Below are 19,830 nucleotides of genomic sequence, written 5' to 3'. Positions count from 1 at the left end.
AAACACTGAATAGCCTACGGGTCCCACAGACCAGAACACCACTCAAGGGTTAATACAGAGCCGGTTCAAGGCATATGTGGCAATGGGGAGGGGAAAAGAAAAAGAAAAAAAACTTGTACCAGAGACACGCCTGGATAAGTTGTTTACAAATTTGAATATTTCTATGAGAAATACGTTTTGGTTATCAGCAGGCTATTGGGTAAGATAGAAAATACAATGTAAGGATGGATTCAAAATCGTTATATTACTAATCTGAGTGTTCAGTATGTACATTCATTGATGCCCCACACTTACATCCTTAATTGAAAATATAGAATCATCAAGACCGGATAAGATGTCCATAGCCGTCCTGTTTACAGTTTTGGCGATATTTCGAAGTCATAATGTGAGATGTTGTTGGTGCGGCGGTTCTTATCTGGCCTCTAGGGCAAATATTGATGTTGTGAAATTGCTCTCCTGTATTGATTCTGTTTCCCTAATTGGCTCTACCAACCACTCGACTTTGAGCAGAACAAAATTGACTCTACAGTTAACACATTAACAGGTAACCCATTAATGTCCATAGTGGAAGTTTCTCTGGGCCACTTGTCAAGCTAGTTCAGCTGATAAAATCAGGCTACAGTTTGATTTTTTCTTTACATCCTTTTTTTTGGCATTAATCAAAGTCTTACAGCTTTTTTTTGATTATCCATAAAATCATCTCCAGGAACATAGGGTAGGAATGTCAGATCTTCATCCTTTTTTGGGACACTGAGACTTGCGGTTAAGGTAAAAAAATAAAAAATAAAAATGATGATATAATACTTTCGCATTGTATTGTAAGGAAAAGTGTCTTGAATGCCACAATTGTGTTGCAGTGCAAATATATTCAAAAATATTATTTATTTAATTTTTTTATTGAATGTCTTTTGTAAATGCAAGCTTCAGCCTAGTGAAAAACATGGTTCTTCAGATTAAAACCAGGGAGAATCATGTCCCCTATAGGGGAGAAAAATGTAATGCTGGGTATTCAGAGGATATGATGGATAAATGCATGTAGTTGTGGCCTATACCTCATAAAAGCATTGGCTGCCATTGGTTAAAAGTCAGACGGCCCAAATACAAAAGATCTACAGACAACCCATTAGACTTGTCCCACCTAATAAAAACCCCAACCAGAGCCAAACCCTTGTGTAGAAGAGGACAGAAGGAAAACACACTGCTGGAAAGAAGAAAAAAAATGGCACATCAGGTAGGGAATTTCGTTGTTCTTCTTAGATTGTGGCTACTGTTTGGTTTCTTGTTCTTCTGTCTCTTAGCTATTTTCACAAATCATTTTGTTTTTGAATTTCTTTTATTTACCCTTTATTTAACCGGCTAAGGGCTCACTGAGATTAAAAGAGTGCTAGAATGCAGTCAGAAACAATGAATCAAGAATGAATCAGGTCCCCTTTAAAATTTGCACAGATGATCCGGAAGACTTTTCCATGTTATATTAGTATGAACTAACGTAATACTAAACTATTACTCCAAAGTGACAATTTAAGTGTTAGTTTTTTCTGGATTACGTTTATGACAAAGGAGAAAAATGCTTGTACTGCCCAGTATGGATTTTGTGATTAATAGAGTAGAGTCTTCAGTGCATAAACTGTATATATACATGTATAGGGAAGGAATGAAAGAAGATAAATTAGAGTATCATCAGCACAAGTGTGGGATTGGATTTGTAATTTCTTGATTCAAGTTACTTATATATATTGTGAATAAGGACTGGGCCTTTTGGTACACCATTATAATGGTTTGAAAATCAGACTTAAGACCATCATGCAATACATATTGATTCATATTGCAAAGAGTTTTGAACCAGTCAACAGATTTGTTTTGCATCAAGCATATCAATGGCCACATTTACATGCATATTAATTATGTGATTTTTAAGCAATTAAGACAATACTCAGAGTCATGTAAAAGTCATTTATACACATTACTTCAATTATTTTATTGCGATTAAGCTCTTAGTCACACTAAGCATAACACTGTAAAATATCTGGTGTTGGACAATCTTACTCACATTATTCGGTACATGTAAACACCATAATCGCATTTATCGGGTTGTGTTACAAGTTCCCATGCCTGAAGTGATGTCTAAGGTAACGCAAGTCATGTCACTGCTGGTTAGAAATACAGCTATCAATGCTAGCTATGCTCTTTGTGTAGTGGGTGTAACTCAGCTAGTTCGCTAGTGAAGCACAGTGAAGGCATGAAAACGGTTTATCATTTCAGTTTTACCATTTTCAGATCCTCAGTAATGAATTATAGTACTAAGGGTTGCATATGATTTGTACAGATAAATTTGTACATTGTACATCTAAAGATGAGTAAAGCTACAATGAAATCCGTGCTACTGTAGCCTAGAGATTTTAAAAAAAGGCTTTTAAGGGTCTGTTTAAATTTTCGATTTTTAACTCACAGAAATCACAGATTTGGGCAGGTTTTATTCTACATGTCAGTTTTTTTCAGAAAACACTTAATCAGTATTACTTTCTGATATGTAAATATTGATGTTTATTATTATTATTTATTATGCACCTATGACTAACCCACCCACTTTAAAAACTCATTATTGTTTTGCACTGGTCTGAAATCAGGCCCTTTGATCCAATTTGGGGTTAGTATAGTTTACTTATGATAAGGTGAAAATAGAAGTTTTTGACTTCTCGGTCAATGCCTTCTGAAACAAAGTACAGTTTACAGTTCCCAGCTAATAATACTTGGTTTCCAGGAAAGTTATGGCAAAACCTCTCAGCAAATACATTTGTCCAGTCCTCTGGAAGTCCCTTGAAAGTTATGTGCAAGTCACAAGGAACATTGCTGGCACAGCCTTAGGATAATATAACATACTAAGGACAGTAGTTAATCCAAAACTTAAAATAAGATACATTGTCGTGAAAATGCAATTGCCCCATACTTGGTTTCCTCTATTATTGCATGTTTGTCTCTCGGAATGGTTTCAGATCTTTAGACAAAATGTAACATACGACGGGAATCTGAGCAAACACAAAACACATTTAAAAAAATATTTATTGAATGAAAAAGTTATCTAACACTCATTTGAAAAAGTAATTGCCCCCTAGTTACTCAATCAAATAATAAGCCAATTTTAATTGGTAATTACATTCAGCTGATTGAACACATAGTGAATGAGAGTGAAATTGCGAATAAAATCAGGCTCAAATGGGGTTTCGGGGTGGCTTCCTGATAAGATAAGGAGCTCAGCTGTCAGGTAGGACCTCACAGTAGAGCCACTGCTCCTCTACATTGAGGAGAGTTAGTTGAGGTGGTTCGGATATCTGAAAAGGATGCCCTTTGGGTGCCTCCCTTTGGTGGTGTTCTGGGTACGCCCACCAGGGAGAAGACCCAGGGGCAGACCTAGGCTGTGCTGGAGCGATTATATCTACCTGCTGGGTTTCTCTGCCCTGTTGCTCCTGCGACCCTGACTTGAACTAAGTGGTTCGAAAATGGAAGGATGGATGGATGAACACAGCCAGGCTTGATTGCAGCCAATCCTGTTGAATCTAAACCTCACTCGTATTGAATCTTACCATCAGAGTGAAGCACTCACCACAAAATTTCTACAAGGACACTATATCACAATCAAAGGACATTCCAGGAAGTATGAAAATTTTTTTCCCAGGAGTGGCAAGCCTGCCAAAATTTTTTCCATGGGTGCAACAACAGCTCATCCAGGAAGTCACAAATGATCCCAGAAGAACATCCAAAGACTTGCAAGTCTCCCTAGCCTCAGCCATGGTCAGTGATCATGACTCCACAATAAGAAAGAGAGTGGAAAAAAATTGGATTCATGGAAGACTAGCAAGTTCGTCAGCTGACGCTGAAGAGTAATTGACTTATACAACAAGACAATGATCCAAAACACTAAAGCACATTTACGTCTTACTGGCTGAAAAGAAACAAAATTAAAGTTTTAGAGTGGCCTAGCCAATATCCTGACTTGAACCCAATAGAGATGCTGTGGCAGGACCTGAAACGAGCAGTTCATGCTCAAAAACCTACCAATTTGTCTGAATTAAAGTAGCTTTGCAAAGGAGAGTGGGCTAAAATTTCTCCACAGCGATGTGAAAGACTGATATCAAATTATTGGAAGTGTTTGGTAGCACTCACTACTGCTAAAGATGATGCAACAAGTTAAGTTTAAGGAGGCAATTACTTTTCCCCAAGGGTGATATGGGTGTTTGATAACTTTTTTCACCAAATAAATGAAATAATAATTTTTAAAAATGTCTTCTGTGTTTACTCAGGTTCCCATTGTCTAATATTACTTTTTGACTAAAGATCTGAAACCATTCAAATATGCAATAATAGAGTAAATCAGGAAAGGGGCAAACACTTTTTCTCGGCACTGTATATGTTCAAATAAAATTGACAAGAAAGTTTATTTTTGTGACATTATGTAACATTTTTCATGGTGTGTTTCGTCAGTTACATTTCTGTTTCAAAATTATGAAAATTTTGGCCCTGATCTAGCTCCATGCAACCTCTTCCAACAAGCCATGTAGTAACAAGCAACCTAAGGATTTCCCTCAATTAGCTAATAACTTACCTATTTCCACTGCACCTACATGGGGACTGTTAATTATGACCACGTGCATTAATCAAGATATATCACTTGGTAGGTAAATTCTACTTACAAAAAAAAAATTTAAAGTTTTGATTTGTCTGCCCCTGACCAAGATTGATTCACATCAGTTATTCCACATTTGGGGGGGAACGAAGCCCCTTTTTCTCATTGCAACATGCTTCTGGTTTTGTTTTAGGAAGTGGAGTTCGTGCGGACAGCCTACGGAAAGAACGCAGTGAAAGTGCTGTACATCAGGAGAGAGGGGACACACCACAGCATCATAGAACTCAAGGCAGATGTGCAGCTTACACTGAAGACACGCAAAGACTACCTGCATGGCGACAACTCTGACATCATCCCCACTGACACCATCAAAAATACTGTGCATGCTCTGGCTAAGCTGAAAGGGGTAGGAACTCACCTCTTATTCTCTGTCCTGTGTACCTGCTTCGTTGCTGAGAGGCTGGTGATAATGGATAGTTTCATGTCTTTGCAGGTCAGGACTATCGAGCAGTTCGCTTTAGACATCTGTGAACACTTTTTGACAGCCTTCAACCATGTCACCAGAGCCAAGGTGAACATTGAAGAGGCACCATGGAAAAGACTAGAGAAGGTAACAATAGGCTCATATTCCCTAAGTGCTTCCTAATATCTAAAATGGTGTTCCTCATTCACTGTGTAAATGTAATCAGTCCACTGTCCGTTCCATAGAATGGTGTAGAGCACAGCCACGCATTCATCCTCACCCCAGAAGCTTGCCGCTTTTGTGATGTTGAGCAAAATCTAAATGGTAAGCGTTCCATTATAAGCAAATCTTCATCTGGTGGTCTGTTGCACTGTGCTCATGGTTGTGCTTCCCCATGGTTACTCATACTGGGATCTTTGAGTGTAAAGTAATTTTAAAAAAAAATATGGCAGGTACACTACATGGCCAAAAGTATGTGAGAAATTACATCCAACATCTCATCCAAAAAATGGCAATTCGTATGGAGTTGGTCCACCCTTTGCTGCTACAACAACCTCCAGTCTTCTGGCAAGGCCTTATACTAGATGTTGGAGCATTGCTGCAGGGATTTGCTTCCGTTCAGCCAGAAGGACATTAGTGGGGTCGGGAACTGATTTGGTGATTAGGCCTGGGTCGCAGTTGGCTTTCCACCTGATCCTGAAGGTGTTGGATTGGGTTGAGATCAGGGCTCTCTGCAGGACAGTCAAGTTCTTCCACAAAAAGCTTGACAAAACAATTTCTATATGGACCTTGCTGTATGCCTGGGGGCATTGTCATGCTAAAACAGGAAAAGGCCTTCCCCAAACTGTTGTCACAAATTTTGAAGCACAGAATCGTCTAGAATGTCATTGCATTAAGATTTTCCTTTACTGGAACTAAGGAGACTAGCCCAAACTGTGAAAAACAGCCCCAGACCAAGGGGTGTCCAGATACTTTTGGTAATACAGTGTATCTTATTGTCCAGCCTGGCTGGTTGATGAGAGCCTCATTGCACAGCTGACTATGATATGCTTCACAGAGAACCCTGTGATCCACTCTGGTATGAAGAACATGACGGTTCTGAAGACCACACAATCTGGCTTTGAGAACTTCCTGAAAGACAGGTTCACCACACTTCCAGAAACTAAGGACAGGTGCTTCTGTACCTCTGTTTACTGCAGATGGCACTACAATACACACAAGGATATCCCCTTCAACTCAATATGGTAATTGCTGAAGTACTGCTCTTTGGTAGAAAAGACATGGATGATCAAATACCAGGTTCTAAAACAAAATGAAATTACTATCTATCTGCTTTTTTTTTTTTTTTTTTTACATCTTTCTGCTTTTTTTGTTCTGCTGCTGCTGCTCTTGCCTGATTGCTTGTGTCTAACATGCACTTCATGTTTGTGGTGGACAGAGTGAGGGGAAGGAGTCTGGTGGTGTTTGGAAAAGTTCTCCAGTCAGTTTTGATGTATTTTGGCGAATTAACATGGCCGTCCTCTACGGCCAGAGTTTTAAATTTTAGACAAGCCCATTTTAGCAAGATTTTAGCAGATTTAAGTAATATTGACTGGGAGCAACTTCTTGACTGCAAGACTGTGAATAAAAAGTGGGACAGGTTCAAAAGGATTATTCGAGACACAATCTAAATGTATTCCAAAGGTAAGGAAAAGTTGAATAAGTAGTTGCCCCAGTGGATGAACAAAGCCATACAGGAGACCTACAGGAGACTTGAGAAAAAATAAACTGTATAAGATATATAAAAATGATAGCACTGAGAGCAATGAGTCTGAATATTGTAATATGCATGCTAAGATTAAAAAAGAACTATGGGAGGCTAAGAGCATTCAAAGAGCTTTGAAAGGCAAATTTCTCAAGATGCAAAAAGTAATCCTTAATGTTTCGTTCAATACTGTAGTAGGAAAATGAAAGTGAAGGAGGATGTCAGGTGCATCAGGATTGAAGAAGAAGCATGGCTTCATAAGAACAAAGATTTGCTGATGCCTTAAATAATTATTTTGTTGAGAGTTTTCTGAAAGAAGAGGTTACAAGTAGACTGGAAGGTATATTCAGTACTCAGATATTGAGATAGAGGATGAAGAAGTACTGGATAAATGACAAACTGAAGACAAATAAGCAGGCTCTGATACCCAAGGGTACTCAAATAGTTAGGTGAGATCATCTAAAAACCACTGGCAGGTATTTTTATACAGTCTTTAGAAACTGGAGAAATACCTGAGGACTGGAAGGTAGGTCATATGATACCAATATATAACAAAGGGGGCTGCACTGTTGTATAACGACAGGCCTGTCAGTTTAACTCGCTTCACATTTAAAATATTCAATTTAAAATGGAATCTATCACTAGAGAAAAGTTAGGAGAGCTTCTTGAAAATAACAACATCCTAAGGGATAGCCAGCACGGTTTTCGCAAGTGAAAGTCATGCCCGACAAACCTTCTGGTAAAAGGTAAAATCTATACATACATTACGAAGAATCCTTATTTTTTCACAGGAAGACTGTCAGAGACATTATCATTGAGAAGTTTGCAGGCCCCTATGACCGTGGGGAATATTCTCCTTCTGTCCAGAAGACCCTGTACGAGACACAGGTTATAGTGCTCAGCAGAGTACCAGAGGTGGGTTCCCATGCTGTGTGATATAACAGAAATTCAGCAGAGCTTCAGTCAAACTGCACTATTTGCAGGTATGATGCTTCTGAAATATCTCCAGTTGTGGGCCATTCACGAGAAATAAACATGGACTTCCCTGATTAATACGTATACATTCACAGTCTGGTTGTAATACTTGGGGTCAGGAGATGACTTTGGCTGGAGCCCCAAAGGATGGCACATAATTGGGTGCACCTCCCAGAGAAGGGCTCATTTTACAAGGCTACCATTGTATGTTCACTATTGGTCAATCTAACTCCTGAAGTCTGCCACCCAGGTTCATATGATGTGCAGCCCTACAACACAATGAAATGCACAGCAACGCTATGCTATAGACAGGAAATAAGCATCATCTGGCAGATCATGCTATGGATAAGCTGTATACTAGTCTGCTCACTGGAAATAGTTGTTGTAATGGGTCTGGCTTACACATTTGAATGGGCATTTATACTTTAAGGAAAAGTATAAAAGATAAAATCCACACAAAATCACACCTGAGCGTATTAAAATCGGATACAGCTAATACAACTCCCTTTCCAGGTAGAAGAAATTGAGATAATAATGCCAAACCAGCATTATTTCACCATCGACATGACAAAAATGGGGCTTTCCAACAAGGATGAGGTGAGTCTTAGTTAAGCTGCCGCTGTTATTAGGCTGTTTAAAACAGACACCATTACAGTAGGGATTTAATGGCCATTTTAAGTCAAGACTTTATGTAAAAAAATAAAAATAAACTAAACAAAAGCATATAGACTAAAAATATAAACAGCACATTCTGTGTGTAAAAGTACGTAGTGCAGTGATTCTGAAATATGCCATTGAATTCAATGGCCATAATTGTTTCAAAATTACAAATTGAATATATCCCTAGTTAACAGGAGGAATTGCATGAACAGGGAGAGTGGTTATTGTGCAATCATATCAGAGCAGATTTACTTATTTAAATGAATTTAAAAATAACACAGGCTTTCAAATTTCTGAGTGATGCATGACTGATTTTGTCTGTCACTCAAAGGGGTTTTCCCCCTATAAAAAAGGGGTTTTCCCTCTATAAAACAATACAATGAAACAGAAATTAAACAATAATGGTTGCAAATCATTCAAAACTGATTGTTTGGTATCTTGCTATCATTTGCTTTAAGAAAACTGTTGAATGTAAATTCAGCAACTGCGTATTCCCATCACTGAAAACAGCCAAATTTAAGAAACAGGATCTCTTATCAAGCATGCTTGCTCAAACATATAGTACGATATTGCATGGAAATTTTGAATTTCAAACCACAATTTTTGGCACAAAATGTTGTAACGATGTTGTCCTTTTACACACAAATTGTTCAAATCATGTTACATACTCTTTGCCATAGAGCAGGGATCAGCAACTCACGGTCCTCGAGGGCCGAGAACTGCTGGTTTTCCACCCTCCCTTTGCCTGGGAGTCAGGTGTGAAGACAGTCTGGCCAATCAGTAGTACTAATTACCCGGGAGAAAAGAAAACCAGGGCTGGATTTGGATTTGAGGGCCAGAGTTGATGATCCCTGCCCTAGAGGTTCCAACAGTAGGTAATCTAAGATGTATGCTCTCTGTTAGGTCCTCTTGCCCCTGGATAATCCCTCTGGAGACATCAGAGGAACAGTGAAGAGGAAACGTGCAAAACTGTGAGAGGAAGAGTAGCAGAGCATTAAAAGGCAAGAGACAACCACAGTACAAATTTGTCTCAAAGAATTTAATCACCAGAAAATATATACATCTGGTCATGATGTTTCCTACATGAGTAACAGAAGAATGGATTTTCACATTTGAAGCAAATTGTTCATCATGAGTGATTCAGTGTGTTCTCCCCAACTGCATCTTTTACTATATCGCAAATAAAGTCCAATAAATAAAGTCTTTGGAAATGGTCTTTTTACTTCACCAACCTGCTCAATTTTAAAATTTACATTATTCATATATTATCAGTCACAAGAAGCTGCACACAACCCCCTGGAGAATGAAAGGAGACCAGGTGTGAAAGGTTGCCGTTTCTTCCCTGGGCCATTACTGCTGATACATTCCTCCCGATTTAAATACAGGCTAGTTATTTGTTAAAATATATGCAATAAAATATGTTATTCTTTGTGATTCAAATGACATTTTCCCCTGACAAATTAGAACATTGTGACAAAAGGCAATACAATAAACACAGGATGTCATGTTTTCATTGAAAAACAACCACATCTGGAGCATTTATTTACGTACAAACCCTGGAACAGATACAAATTAGCCCACGTCAAACTTGTTCATTAAATTCACCCCAGCCACCAGTCTCAGTTTAAAACGAGGAGTATAAAATGACACATATTGACACCTAATTTGGTTGGACATCAAAATACAAATAAGTTCAGCTGCAAAGGAGAAATCAAACAGCAAATAAACTTTGATATCAGTGAGCCATAACAGTGTCTAAAAATTAGTTTTTGGTTCCTCATGAAGGTCAAATAGAATTTTTCATTTGTATTGCAAGTAATGTGCAATTCAATCAGGGTTTAAATACGTCCAATTAAGATATTTAGAATTACACAATCTGTTGACTGAATACTGAATACTTCACTGCTATATATGTTTTTTTTAATGTAAATTTTTGTTGACAGAACAGCACTAATATGACAGTAAGACTAGATTTGGCAAATGACCAGATGAATGCCAACTGTCCATCATTGTTATTCAATATTTTACCATACCTTCCCGTTTCCCAAAAAGCTTTATGTACTATGGTTGCGGACATTTTCTCAGTAGTGTTTATTCCCCACAAGTCAAACAACAGCTAGGCCTATAGCCAGAGGAAAAAAAAACAACACTAGAAACAGGGAGAACTGTTGGCCGACATGCATTTCAATTCATACACACAGCTTATCAACTTATATTCAGTCCTGTGCTTGTGCTTCACTGTGCTTGGATTCAGCAGAGAAACCATATACTCATCACAAGAAAAAACTGCTTTGATGAAGCATGTCAAGCTCTCATTATTCTGTTTGCTAAGCTAGATACTTTCGTCTCCATAGTTTTTATTAGCACCAACATACTTACAAATATATACTGTATAAAAAAACGAGTTGGGGGAACTAGCAACAAGCCCTTGCACATGGAAAAAGACAAACTTTTTGCGAGTGCCATTAGGTCAGAAAGAATAACAAAGATGCCGTCTTTAGTGTATAGTTTCCCAACCCCCTTCCGTTCCAACCGAAACAAATGAGCCTCAAAGACCACCGCTAAAAGCAGGTTCACTTCCATGACGAGTCCAATCATTATTCATTAGAGTCGCTTTTCAACTCTTTCTGAGCTGCAAATATGATGCAATTATATCATGCAATACATCTCCTAGCACTTCATGCTACTGCCAGTGAACTCTACAGTACAGTAATTGTCTTTACAGTAACACGATGACACTCTGATATGTGGGGGGGATTCGGAATGCTTTCAGTGGACTAATGGCAGAAGTGTGTCTTGACTTGAAGCTGTAGCTCACATATACACTCTTCTGCTCACAGGTGAAAGAAAGAAAAAAACAGAATAAAACCACAGGGATAGCTTGAGATGTCACAAAATGTTCTAGGCAAGCATAGCTGCTGGTCTTCGTTGTCACCATAGAATCAGCACCATTTCAGTGGTGAAAAAACAATGAATAGAATTTATGCATTTCACTGTGACACTATTAACAAGAATGAGTCAGTGATGAAACTTAACTGCATGGTAAAATAAAGAATTATTTGATTAGAATTCCAAGAATTTCTGACAAAGCTCAGATAGGCCTTCTGAAGATGAATTTACTTCTGACTAGTCGTTGAGAAACTCCTTTTTTAAAGAATAAAAAAAATACTCTTTCGAGCAATCAAAGCACCGCTTGTCAAAAAAACTGACACAGACATATTTTTTGTTTTTAAACACAGACATTAAAGGTTAGGCATATAATTATATTAAATTCAGGAGTCCGACAACAGATTAATGGCTATATTCACATGCACCCAAAAATTCTGTCATTAATTGGACTATTCAAGATTTCCACAGGACCTGACCATGAAAAGAGTGTTCTTAAAGTAATGAATCTCTAAATTAGGGGAAGGGCACCGTTAATGGTCCTACTAGTCACAATTATAGCCATGTACATCACTTGTTATTAATTTGTATTAACATAATGTGTGAAAGCCCATCTGGGTACATCACTACACAGTCACTTACTGTGCAACTAACGAGCAGGAAAATATGCATTATCAGTACGGTAAGAAATTTGAAAGCATGGCAAATAATTGTCAATGCATCTGAGAAAGCAGCACGTAATAATGAAAGCATCCATCTGAAGTGCCGGTTCCAAAACGGTTTAATTGATATTCGAAAAAGATTAATGCACCCCGATTGTTTTGTTCATTATGATCCACCTGTACCTCTCAGTGCGTCACACATGTTCACACTTCAGCAATTCCAAATTTGTGAACTGCGATATTTGTGGAACATTACACTTTGCATACATGTAAACAGCTTGTTGAGAATGTTCATTTGGATTTCACTTATTCAGTATCGTCAAGTATTTACAATATTGCCTGCACGTAAATGTGGCGACTGGTACTCTTCAGCCATTGTACCGGCTTTAAGGACAATCGTCAGTAGTTCCTTGTCTCGATAGATACGGTTTCTCATTTGTCGTATGGTTTTGACTGTTGCATTTCCCTTTTTAGAACAAAAAGGATGTACTTACATCTGGGTGAAAGGCTTGAAACTGAAATTTGCTCCTACCCCTTCTTCACCTGCTATTTATGTACAAAGTCCTGATGGCAAAATTAGATTCCAAATGTTACAGCACCCTGTAGTTCATAATCAGTTGTCTCGGGACTTTCACAAATGATCACTACTTGGCCCGATCATTGCACGCACACACTATTCAGTTTTCCGTGACAGCAGTGGAGGAGTTGCAATCCTAATTTACTAGGATTTATAAAATGACGAGAAATTTTTAAAAAAGAAAGAAAAAAAAGATGAAACAATTTCCTGAAATATGAAGAAATCAAATGGCATTTTTCCCTTCTGTCGGGTTTTCATATATGATACAATATTTAGTGGTTGTACTTAAATACTTACACAAGATTCTGGCCTACAATGGTCAAAAAGCAACTGAAAAAAATCCTGGAGATTCCCAGAGTTCCCTTTACAAATGTACAGCACTGAGGGTCACAAAATTATATCACTACAGAGTGAGGTTATGTGATCCATCTCGCTCCTGTAAATGGACAGTTTTAATTGCATAAGACGCAGATTGGAACAAGTCTGGCCTTTTTCAGTCTCCTCAGACAGAGCTTCCTCGCTGCGTCCTCCAGTGATTGTCGTCCTCTGTGCGCGTCTGCGCGCGGCGCTACGACGTGTTGTTCTTCAGGTGCTGGGTCTGAAGCGCTTTCACGTGGTACTCGTAGATCTTCAAAGCCGGGCCCAGCTTTATCGACAACCCAGTCAAGACATCATTCCGAGTCATCAACAGCAGGGATTTCCCATCGATTTCCTGAAAGGTATAAAATATTAACGTGTGTTGGTGTGCTTAACATGCCCCATTAACACCGTAAATGTGCTACAGGGAATGCCTACCATTAAATTGTACTTGTGAAAACATACAAGCAATGGATGGCATGCATGCTCATATTTTATAAATACTAGAATATTTTTTGCCCAATAACAAACATGCACACAAAATTGCTCGGTGGTGTCAATTTGAGTAGATAAAAATGTCTTCACTCTTTATCTCTAGCAAATTATTTGAGGGTTTACCCTGTTATGCAGCTGTAAGGTGAAATTTATAACACTGGTGGAGCTGCAAACATCAGAGACCATAAAGCACACTTAGGTAAACTATCAAAGCAACCATCAAGAAATAAGGCAGTCTCTAAACTACCAAAACACAAAGACAGTGAAAGGAGGTGATTTCAGTACGTTTTAAACTCAAACACTTCAGTTGTGACTGAGCAGGAATATAGGGGGAATTTCCCTATAGTTATAGGCCAAACACTGAATATGGATAACAAAGTCCAGTTATTTTGTATCTGACAGACAAATGAAAACCAACTCTTGAATTTCAAATAAACAAGACTATTCCTTACACAACCCATTGCCACAGCCAAGAAAGTAAGCCGAAATTCAACAAAACACTGAGAAGGGGGAAAAAAAGGAAGCAACGGCCCATACCTGATCCTGGAAAGCATTGGCCTGTTCCTCGAATCCGGCAGCTTTAAAATAATTAACGACGTCAGTGACGGCCCAGTCTGCAGGGTCAGGGAGCTGCCCGTTCTCCATGGGGCTGCCGGGCGAAAGGGAGGAACAAACAGGTCTGATAGGTCACACACCAGTCTTCCTGCACTGATACCTCGTTTATGACGTCTTTCATTGTGTGTTAAGGGGTCGTTACACTTAATTCAATGATACAAAACCTGTGAAGGAAGACGTTACTACAACCCAGAGCAAACCCTTTTGCGATCAACTCTTTTGAAGGCCTCGTCAAACGGCCGACTTCTGCTACCGCTTGACGCTCTAGACGGCTCAGATACCAAAACCGTAATACAGTCATTTCTGAAAAAATACAGAAATCTAAGAAAGTAAATAGGGTTCTGGATACCTGTATTAAGCTGATGTTAATTAAAATGACATTGCCTGTGATCTGGCCAATTTCAAGTCACAAAAATATGTCTTGATGAGCTTAGAAGGGAGTAATGGCCTGTTTTTATGACAAATTTTCTATATTCTTTTGCAAGTGTGTTTCCTTGCCCTTTTAAAGCAAATTTTAAGATGTCCCAATTTCAAAATGACATCTAGCAAGATGTCAGTGGTGCAGTGGTGGCATGTAAATTGAAGGAGAGTGGACCGTGTGGGTATATCATTGGGTTACAAACTGAAAATTAAAGGGAAGGACAGCCTGTAAAATCAGATAAAATCTGACTAAAGCAAAAACATCAACTGGGCAGCAGTAAAAAAATATTTTGTGTACTATAAAAATCCGATAAACCAAAATACTTTTGCAGCTGAATGGTCATGTTGATAGGGCTACTGGCAGCTCCTATCAGAGTCAGCCAGAGGATAAAGTCATGTGGATTTACAGATATATAAGGTGTCCCACCCTAATGATATGAGAGAGAGATACCAGAAGAGTTCAGGTTCAAGAAAGCATCCTTCTGTAAGTCATATTTGAAATATACTCATATTATGCCCATATTAAGTGTAGGCAGGCTTAATATGCCCATATTAAAACTCCACACCGCTATGGTGGAAAGGCATTGGTGTAATTTATGCAACAATTGCACTGGGTGTGTTTGCTGATGTATAGGTATTTAAAAAGAGGCAGATCCGGCTAGTCCGGCCAAGTTTGTTCTTCCTGTTTTAAAGTTTTAAAATTCCCTCCTGTGGAGGACTGGGTGGATTGCTCTAAATTTCTGGGAATGCTACCTTCCCTTACTTTGACCCAATCAATTCAAAATTCATTCCACGAATACATGAATCATGTAGCCCATGTTTTATCACTGACCTTTTTGTGTCCATTGAGCCATTTGCCTTATTTTCCATGCCAGCTAGGAAGAAAAAATTTGACAATGTTATTTTGGCATTTTTAGGAATTAGATTACGATCTCAAGTAGGCCTATAATACTGGATTGATAATAACCAAATTTCCTCAAAGAAAAGACAACAGCATTTTTCTTCACCTCACTACTAATAGCAGTATTAAGGCATATTCTGAGCCTTCCACAAACCAAATATTACATAAAGCCAATGCAGTTACTGAAATACTTGATTTGTGTAACTTTACATGATGACCAAAAATAGAAAACATACAGACATGAAATTTTTTTATACACATCTCTACACTGACAGAACAAAAGCCAGTCGCTTAGCAACATGACTGAGGAGCATTTATAAAAAGAGCAGCTATTATCACAGAATATGCGATTGATTATCATAAGCAATCTCCCGAAGCAAGTCATTATCAACTGTTATTGAGGTCAACTCTCTGCTGAATTTACCCAGGTTACCATCTGGACCCATGTTTTGGGGCTAGAATGGCTACAATTAAAAATGACTGAAAGCGTCCTTGAAAATTAAGAATTAGGGGCCTATTTTAACACAATATTGAGCCAGCCCACACAGCTCCAACAATGCACAGCCCTGCATTGCACTTGGCCCTCAGAAACAGTCCTTCTCCCCTCCAATTTAAGCAAACATAATACAAATCACTCAGAAACTGAATAATAACTGAATGATATAATTAAAAATTTCATGATTTTCATAATTATAAAAAAAAGTAGACAGCCTCTGCTACCTTCTAGTCATTTATGCCAAATTCAGTAACCCTGTAAGCTAAAGCTTGTAGCATTTTAAGAGGAGCTCACAAATAACGTACACCCTGATCTCCTGTACATAAAATACAGTTTAAAAGACTGGACCTTTGCTTTCTTCCTCTGGTTCAGTCACCAGCCTGGGCTGCAGGGAAAGGATATCTCCCTGCACTCCCCAGTGCCCTAGAGAGCTGCTATATTTACAAACATGCTCAGAAGACATGGAAGCAAGACCAGGACCCAGTGAATTCCAGCAGTGCCCTTTCACACGCATTCTTCTGCACACAGCAATTTTGACTAAATATTGCAAGATATTGCAGTGGTTGTAGTGTTGCAATATAGCCTACCGTATCGTATCACCAAATTCTTGCCAAAGACCTTGTGGACTGTGCAGATGAAGCAGGCTGCAAACCTTGCATACTGTGGTGAAGCAATGGGCAATTATGCATCACCCCACAGGATGCACAATTAGCAGTGGCAGCCTAGAAAAGGCCTGCTGTCATGCTACACACATATTTTAAGAAATGAAACATTTAACAGTCCAGTTTAACCCAAAGTCTTATTCCAGTCCATTTTCTTTGGCCCTAGTCCTCAATCAACATCCCTTCAATTCCTAACAATAACCAAACAATAACTTGGTATTAAACAACTATGGTATTAAACATTGATCAGTCCATTTCAATGTGCTGGAAGTTATGGTTTACAAAATGCTTCAGAACAACTTTTGGCCCTATGATCTCTTTAAAAGAGACTGTTTAGATAGAACACAAAAGTACAATGCAGCTTAGAATTATCCTATATAGGCATAATAGCCTGTCAGTTCATCCCCTTGTAAATTTTCAAGAATTATAATGTTCCACTCTAGCAACCTGCAAGTCTTCAAACAGCTCTTGCAAATCACCTAGTACTGTTCTCTTCGGCCATTAAAATTGTCCCCACTGATTTCCTTACCGTCTGTAGTGGTCCTTTCATTGGGTGTCTTCAGTCGCAACACTTCATCGCAGGACGATCTTTCCACCAGAAGCATTGTTCCTTTAATGTCTCTACTTTAGGCACTGCATTTCCTCCAGGTCCTGGAGCCATCGATACATTTTAAACAGTTTCAGTGATGCTTCAGCCAACGATGCAAAGCCTAATCAACCTGCATTCACCACACTGATAAAAGCACAATGACTGAAAACAATATGCAAATCCTAGGAGTGATATTTCAATAATCATAATATAAAAATAAAAAATGTAACACCTGCATGTAGGCCTACTATTTGAAAACACAAAAGGAATCTTTCATTTAAGATTTCTTAAAAGATTTTCTTAAAAATTAAGAAAGGCAGACAAACTGGGTAGAAACTGATGTAGTGTATGTAGTGTTTTGTTACCAATTACCCTGGCTAAATGAGCTAAATGGCTGTATACTATACACCAACACTGGTTCACTCATAGATTAAATCATAGCAAAAAGTTTCACATAGGGACCAGATAGGGACACAAGAACAGTCTTCGGCTGTTATTCATGCGCTTATCAAGAACTATAACTAAAATGTCAGACGGCATAAATGGTGGGGCTAATTCAGTAATTAAGGCCATAAGTTGAAACGAAAACCAGAAACAGATATGGCCCTCATTGCCTACCTTTGACTTATTTCTTAATATGCATAAATTAAACAAGTATCATACAAACATAGATTCTGCTAAAATATTATTATAATCTAATTATTATTCATTTTATCAATGTATGTTATTAACGAGAAATGAATTGCATTAGCGTCGGCCTAACCCTCATCTTAAAAAAAAAATCTTATTTATCAGGAATCAATCACAAAAATCGCAGAACCAGAAATGCAAATTAGCAAAGCTACCAAATTTCGGCCATACACAGACGGTTTAACGAAAGTATCCAAAGTTCTCAGATAGTAGCCAAGCAATTATTTCAAGCAACCACATAGTCTACGATTGAATCTATTTAATCAAAATGTCTGACAACTGACACCGCAGCCTTACGGATGATAACGTGTTGTATGTTTAAAACACAAGGTGAATAACGCATTTCAGTGGAATACAACTTAGGCCTACTAATAAAAACTAAAAATATTCGCGGAATAATTTTTTATAATTAGATTTTTTTAAAAACCTGACAACTTATAATACGAGACATCTTCACAATGTCTATATAAGGCAAACAACGATTCCCTCTGTAGAAATCCAGACTACGAGAAATGATAAATAACAAGAGGTGGCTACCATCGCCGCTACTGCCCAAGGTATCCAGCAAGGTAACGAACTTAAAGAATGTAATGTATAGCATACACCTGTTAGAACTATTCAGATGTTTCATGAGCATTCAAACTAAATGATTTTTTTGTTTGTTGTTGTTGAATGTCTGCACTAGCTAGCGACGTGGAACTTAGCTAGTCTACCTCTTTGCAAGGATAACGTTAACTAGACATTGACCGAAATAACGTTAATTACCGACATTGCCGCACAGAAAGCCTGTTTGTTCAAATTCATGCTTACTGAAGACACAGTAATAATGCTGTTGATCACCAGCGATTGACCATTAGTTGCACAATAATAATCAAAACAAACACAAACCAATTATGCAACAATTAAATAAAACGCAGCATTGGCTACTAAGTTTTACCTACTTGCAACGTGAGCGATGATCTTCTTGTTTTTCTTAGCATTAGCTGATTTTAAGTTAACTTCCCAAGCTCAGAAGAATCCAGACCTAGAACCTCAGACGCTCACCTCACCAGCTAACATCTTAAATGGATAGCAAACACTACATTTGGTACAGTACCACCGAATGGCGCGATAAAAGAAATTATGTAGCTAAAAACAGATTTTAAAACGATAACATCAGCTAATTAAAATACATTGTTCACACCGCTAATATAATGTCCAGTAGTTTGCTGACCTACTCTGTGTGTAACGTAGCTAGCTAAGTAGATAATTATAGCTCGCTACCTAACGTTATCTACATTGAGTTTAGCTAATCCAGTGTTCAAGTTCAACCCATCTCGTCCTGTCTCCAATGCAACTTACGTTAGATAACGTTAGCAAGCTAGTTTAGTTATCTAGCTAGCGAAGAAGACACATAGGCTAAACCGCTAAGCTAGCTAAAATGTGGAAGTCGGTTTATGTACGGACATTCGTGAACACTTTTAATAGCTAGGTAGCTAGTTAGCTAGTGTCATCTGCCTAGCTACAAACAGCAGTAAAACAGCATAAGTAGCTGGCGTGTGACATTTAGCTGACTGGTTTGCTAGCAACAGCAGCAACCAAGCTGCAAAATAAAATGTAAAAAAATTCGCAACCGGACATCATGGAAAAACAAATATGTCTCTGAGATCAACTGTACATTTTCATCAGTACATGAAAATTAACAAAAAGACGCACTTACCTTCTCTCTGCAAATATTCGATTCTGAAAATAGGTTGATAGCTTCCTCCCAGCGCTAAATTCACATCATAGAGCTCCCGACAAAAATCACGAAGTATCCAATCACAAAAGCCAGTAGTCTACAAAGGATTGTGGATACAGTAGTTCTATATAATCACTTCATTGCTAATGAACATTTCTTGTGTTTATTGCTAGCATAGTTAGCTATGGAAATACGTTTTTCTGATATAGAAAATATAATTCTGACTATAATTCATTTCAATTACATAAAAAACTGAACTAGCTCAATTACAATACAGATTTTTTTATATGAATCATT

General features: G+C 38.2%; 2 protein-coding genes across 7 annotated transcripts; one reads left to right on the top strand and one right to left on the bottom strand.

Moving 5' to 3' along the window:
• The first annotated feature begins 576 nt into the window (after window positions 1-576).
• Window positions 577-9,663, top strand: uox (urate oxidase). The gene is made up of 9 exons (XM_064333420.1): window positions 577-768; window positions 1,159-1,231; window positions 4,815-5,027; window positions 5,115-5,231; window positions 5,330-5,408; window positions 6,142-6,328; window positions 7,620-7,743; window positions 8,317-8,400; window positions 9,367-9,663. Exons 2-9 carry the CDS (start codon window positions 1,220-1,222, stop codon window positions 9,436-9,438), a joined length of 888 nt encoding a protein of 295 aa, XP_064189490.1. The 5' UTR covers window positions 577-768; window positions 1,159-1,219; the 3' UTR covers window positions 9,439-9,663.
• Window positions 9,664-9,970: 307 nt separating this feature from the next.
• On the bottom strand, window positions 9,971-19,650 carry samd13 (sterile alpha motif domain containing 13). Of its 6 annotated transcripts, XM_064333423.1 has the most exons (6): window positions 19,513-19,636; window positions 18,755-18,872; window positions 17,064-17,185; window positions 15,309-15,350; window positions 13,978-14,093; window positions 9,971-13,300 (listed from the first exon to the last, which is right to left on the bottom strand). In XM_064333423.1, exons 3-6 carry the CDS (start codon window positions 17,137-17,139, stop codon window positions 13,157-13,159), a joined length of 378 nt encoding a protein of 125 aa, XP_064189493.1. In that variant the 5' UTR covers window positions 17,140-17,185; window positions 18,755-18,872; window positions 19,513-19,636; the 3' UTR covers window positions 9,971-13,156. The 6 variants fall into 6 exon arrangements, with proteins under 6 accessions (XP_064189493.1, XP_064189494.1, XP_064189497.1 ...); XM_064333424.1 differs by lacking the exon at window positions 18,755-18,872 and having other exon boundaries at window positions 19,513-19,650; XM_064333427.1 differs by lacking the exon at window positions 18,755-18,872 and having other exon boundaries at window positions 17,064-17,176; window positions 19,505-19,611.
• Window positions 19,651-19,830: the final 180 nt, after the last annotated feature.

Source organism: Anguilla rostrata, chromosome 4 (genome assembly GCF_018555375.3).
Source record: "Anguilla rostrata isolate EN2019 chromosome 4, ASM1855537v3, whole genome shotgun sequence".
Taxonomy (NCBI): domain Eukaryota; kingdom Metazoa; phylum Chordata; class Actinopteri; order Anguilliformes; family Anguillidae; genus Anguilla; species Anguilla rostrata.
Note: the sequence above shows the minus strand (reverse complement) of the source record. Positions and strands in the feature narration are given on the sequence as shown.

What these genes read in the sequence shown, in the direction of transcription:
- uox (XM_064333420.1), top strand. An exon ending in CTCTGGCTAAGCTGAAAGGG is followed by an intron (nt 5,028 to 5,114) that starts GTAGGAACTCAC and finishes ATGTCTTTGCAG; the next exon opens with GTCAGGACTATCGAGCAGTT. An exon ending in CATGGAAAAGACTAGAGAAG is followed by an intron (nt 5,232 to 5,329) that starts GTAACAATAGGC and finishes TCCGTTCCATAG; the next exon opens with AATGGTGTAGAGCACAGCCA.
- samd13 (XM_064333424.1), bottom strand. Translation starts at nt 17,139, where the DNA reads ATGCTTCTGGTGGAAAGATCGTCCTGCGATGAAGTGTTGCGACTGAAG. An exon ending in TGAAAGGACCACTACAGACG is followed by an intron (nt 15,351 to 17,063) that starts GTAAGGAAATCA and finishes TTTTCTTCCTAG; the next exon opens with CTGGCATGGAAAATAAGGCA. An exon ending in CCAATGCTTTCCAGGATCAG is followed by an intron (nt 13,301 to 13,977) that starts GTATGGGCCGTT and finishes TATACCTTTCAG; the next exon opens with GAAATCGATGGGAAATCCCT.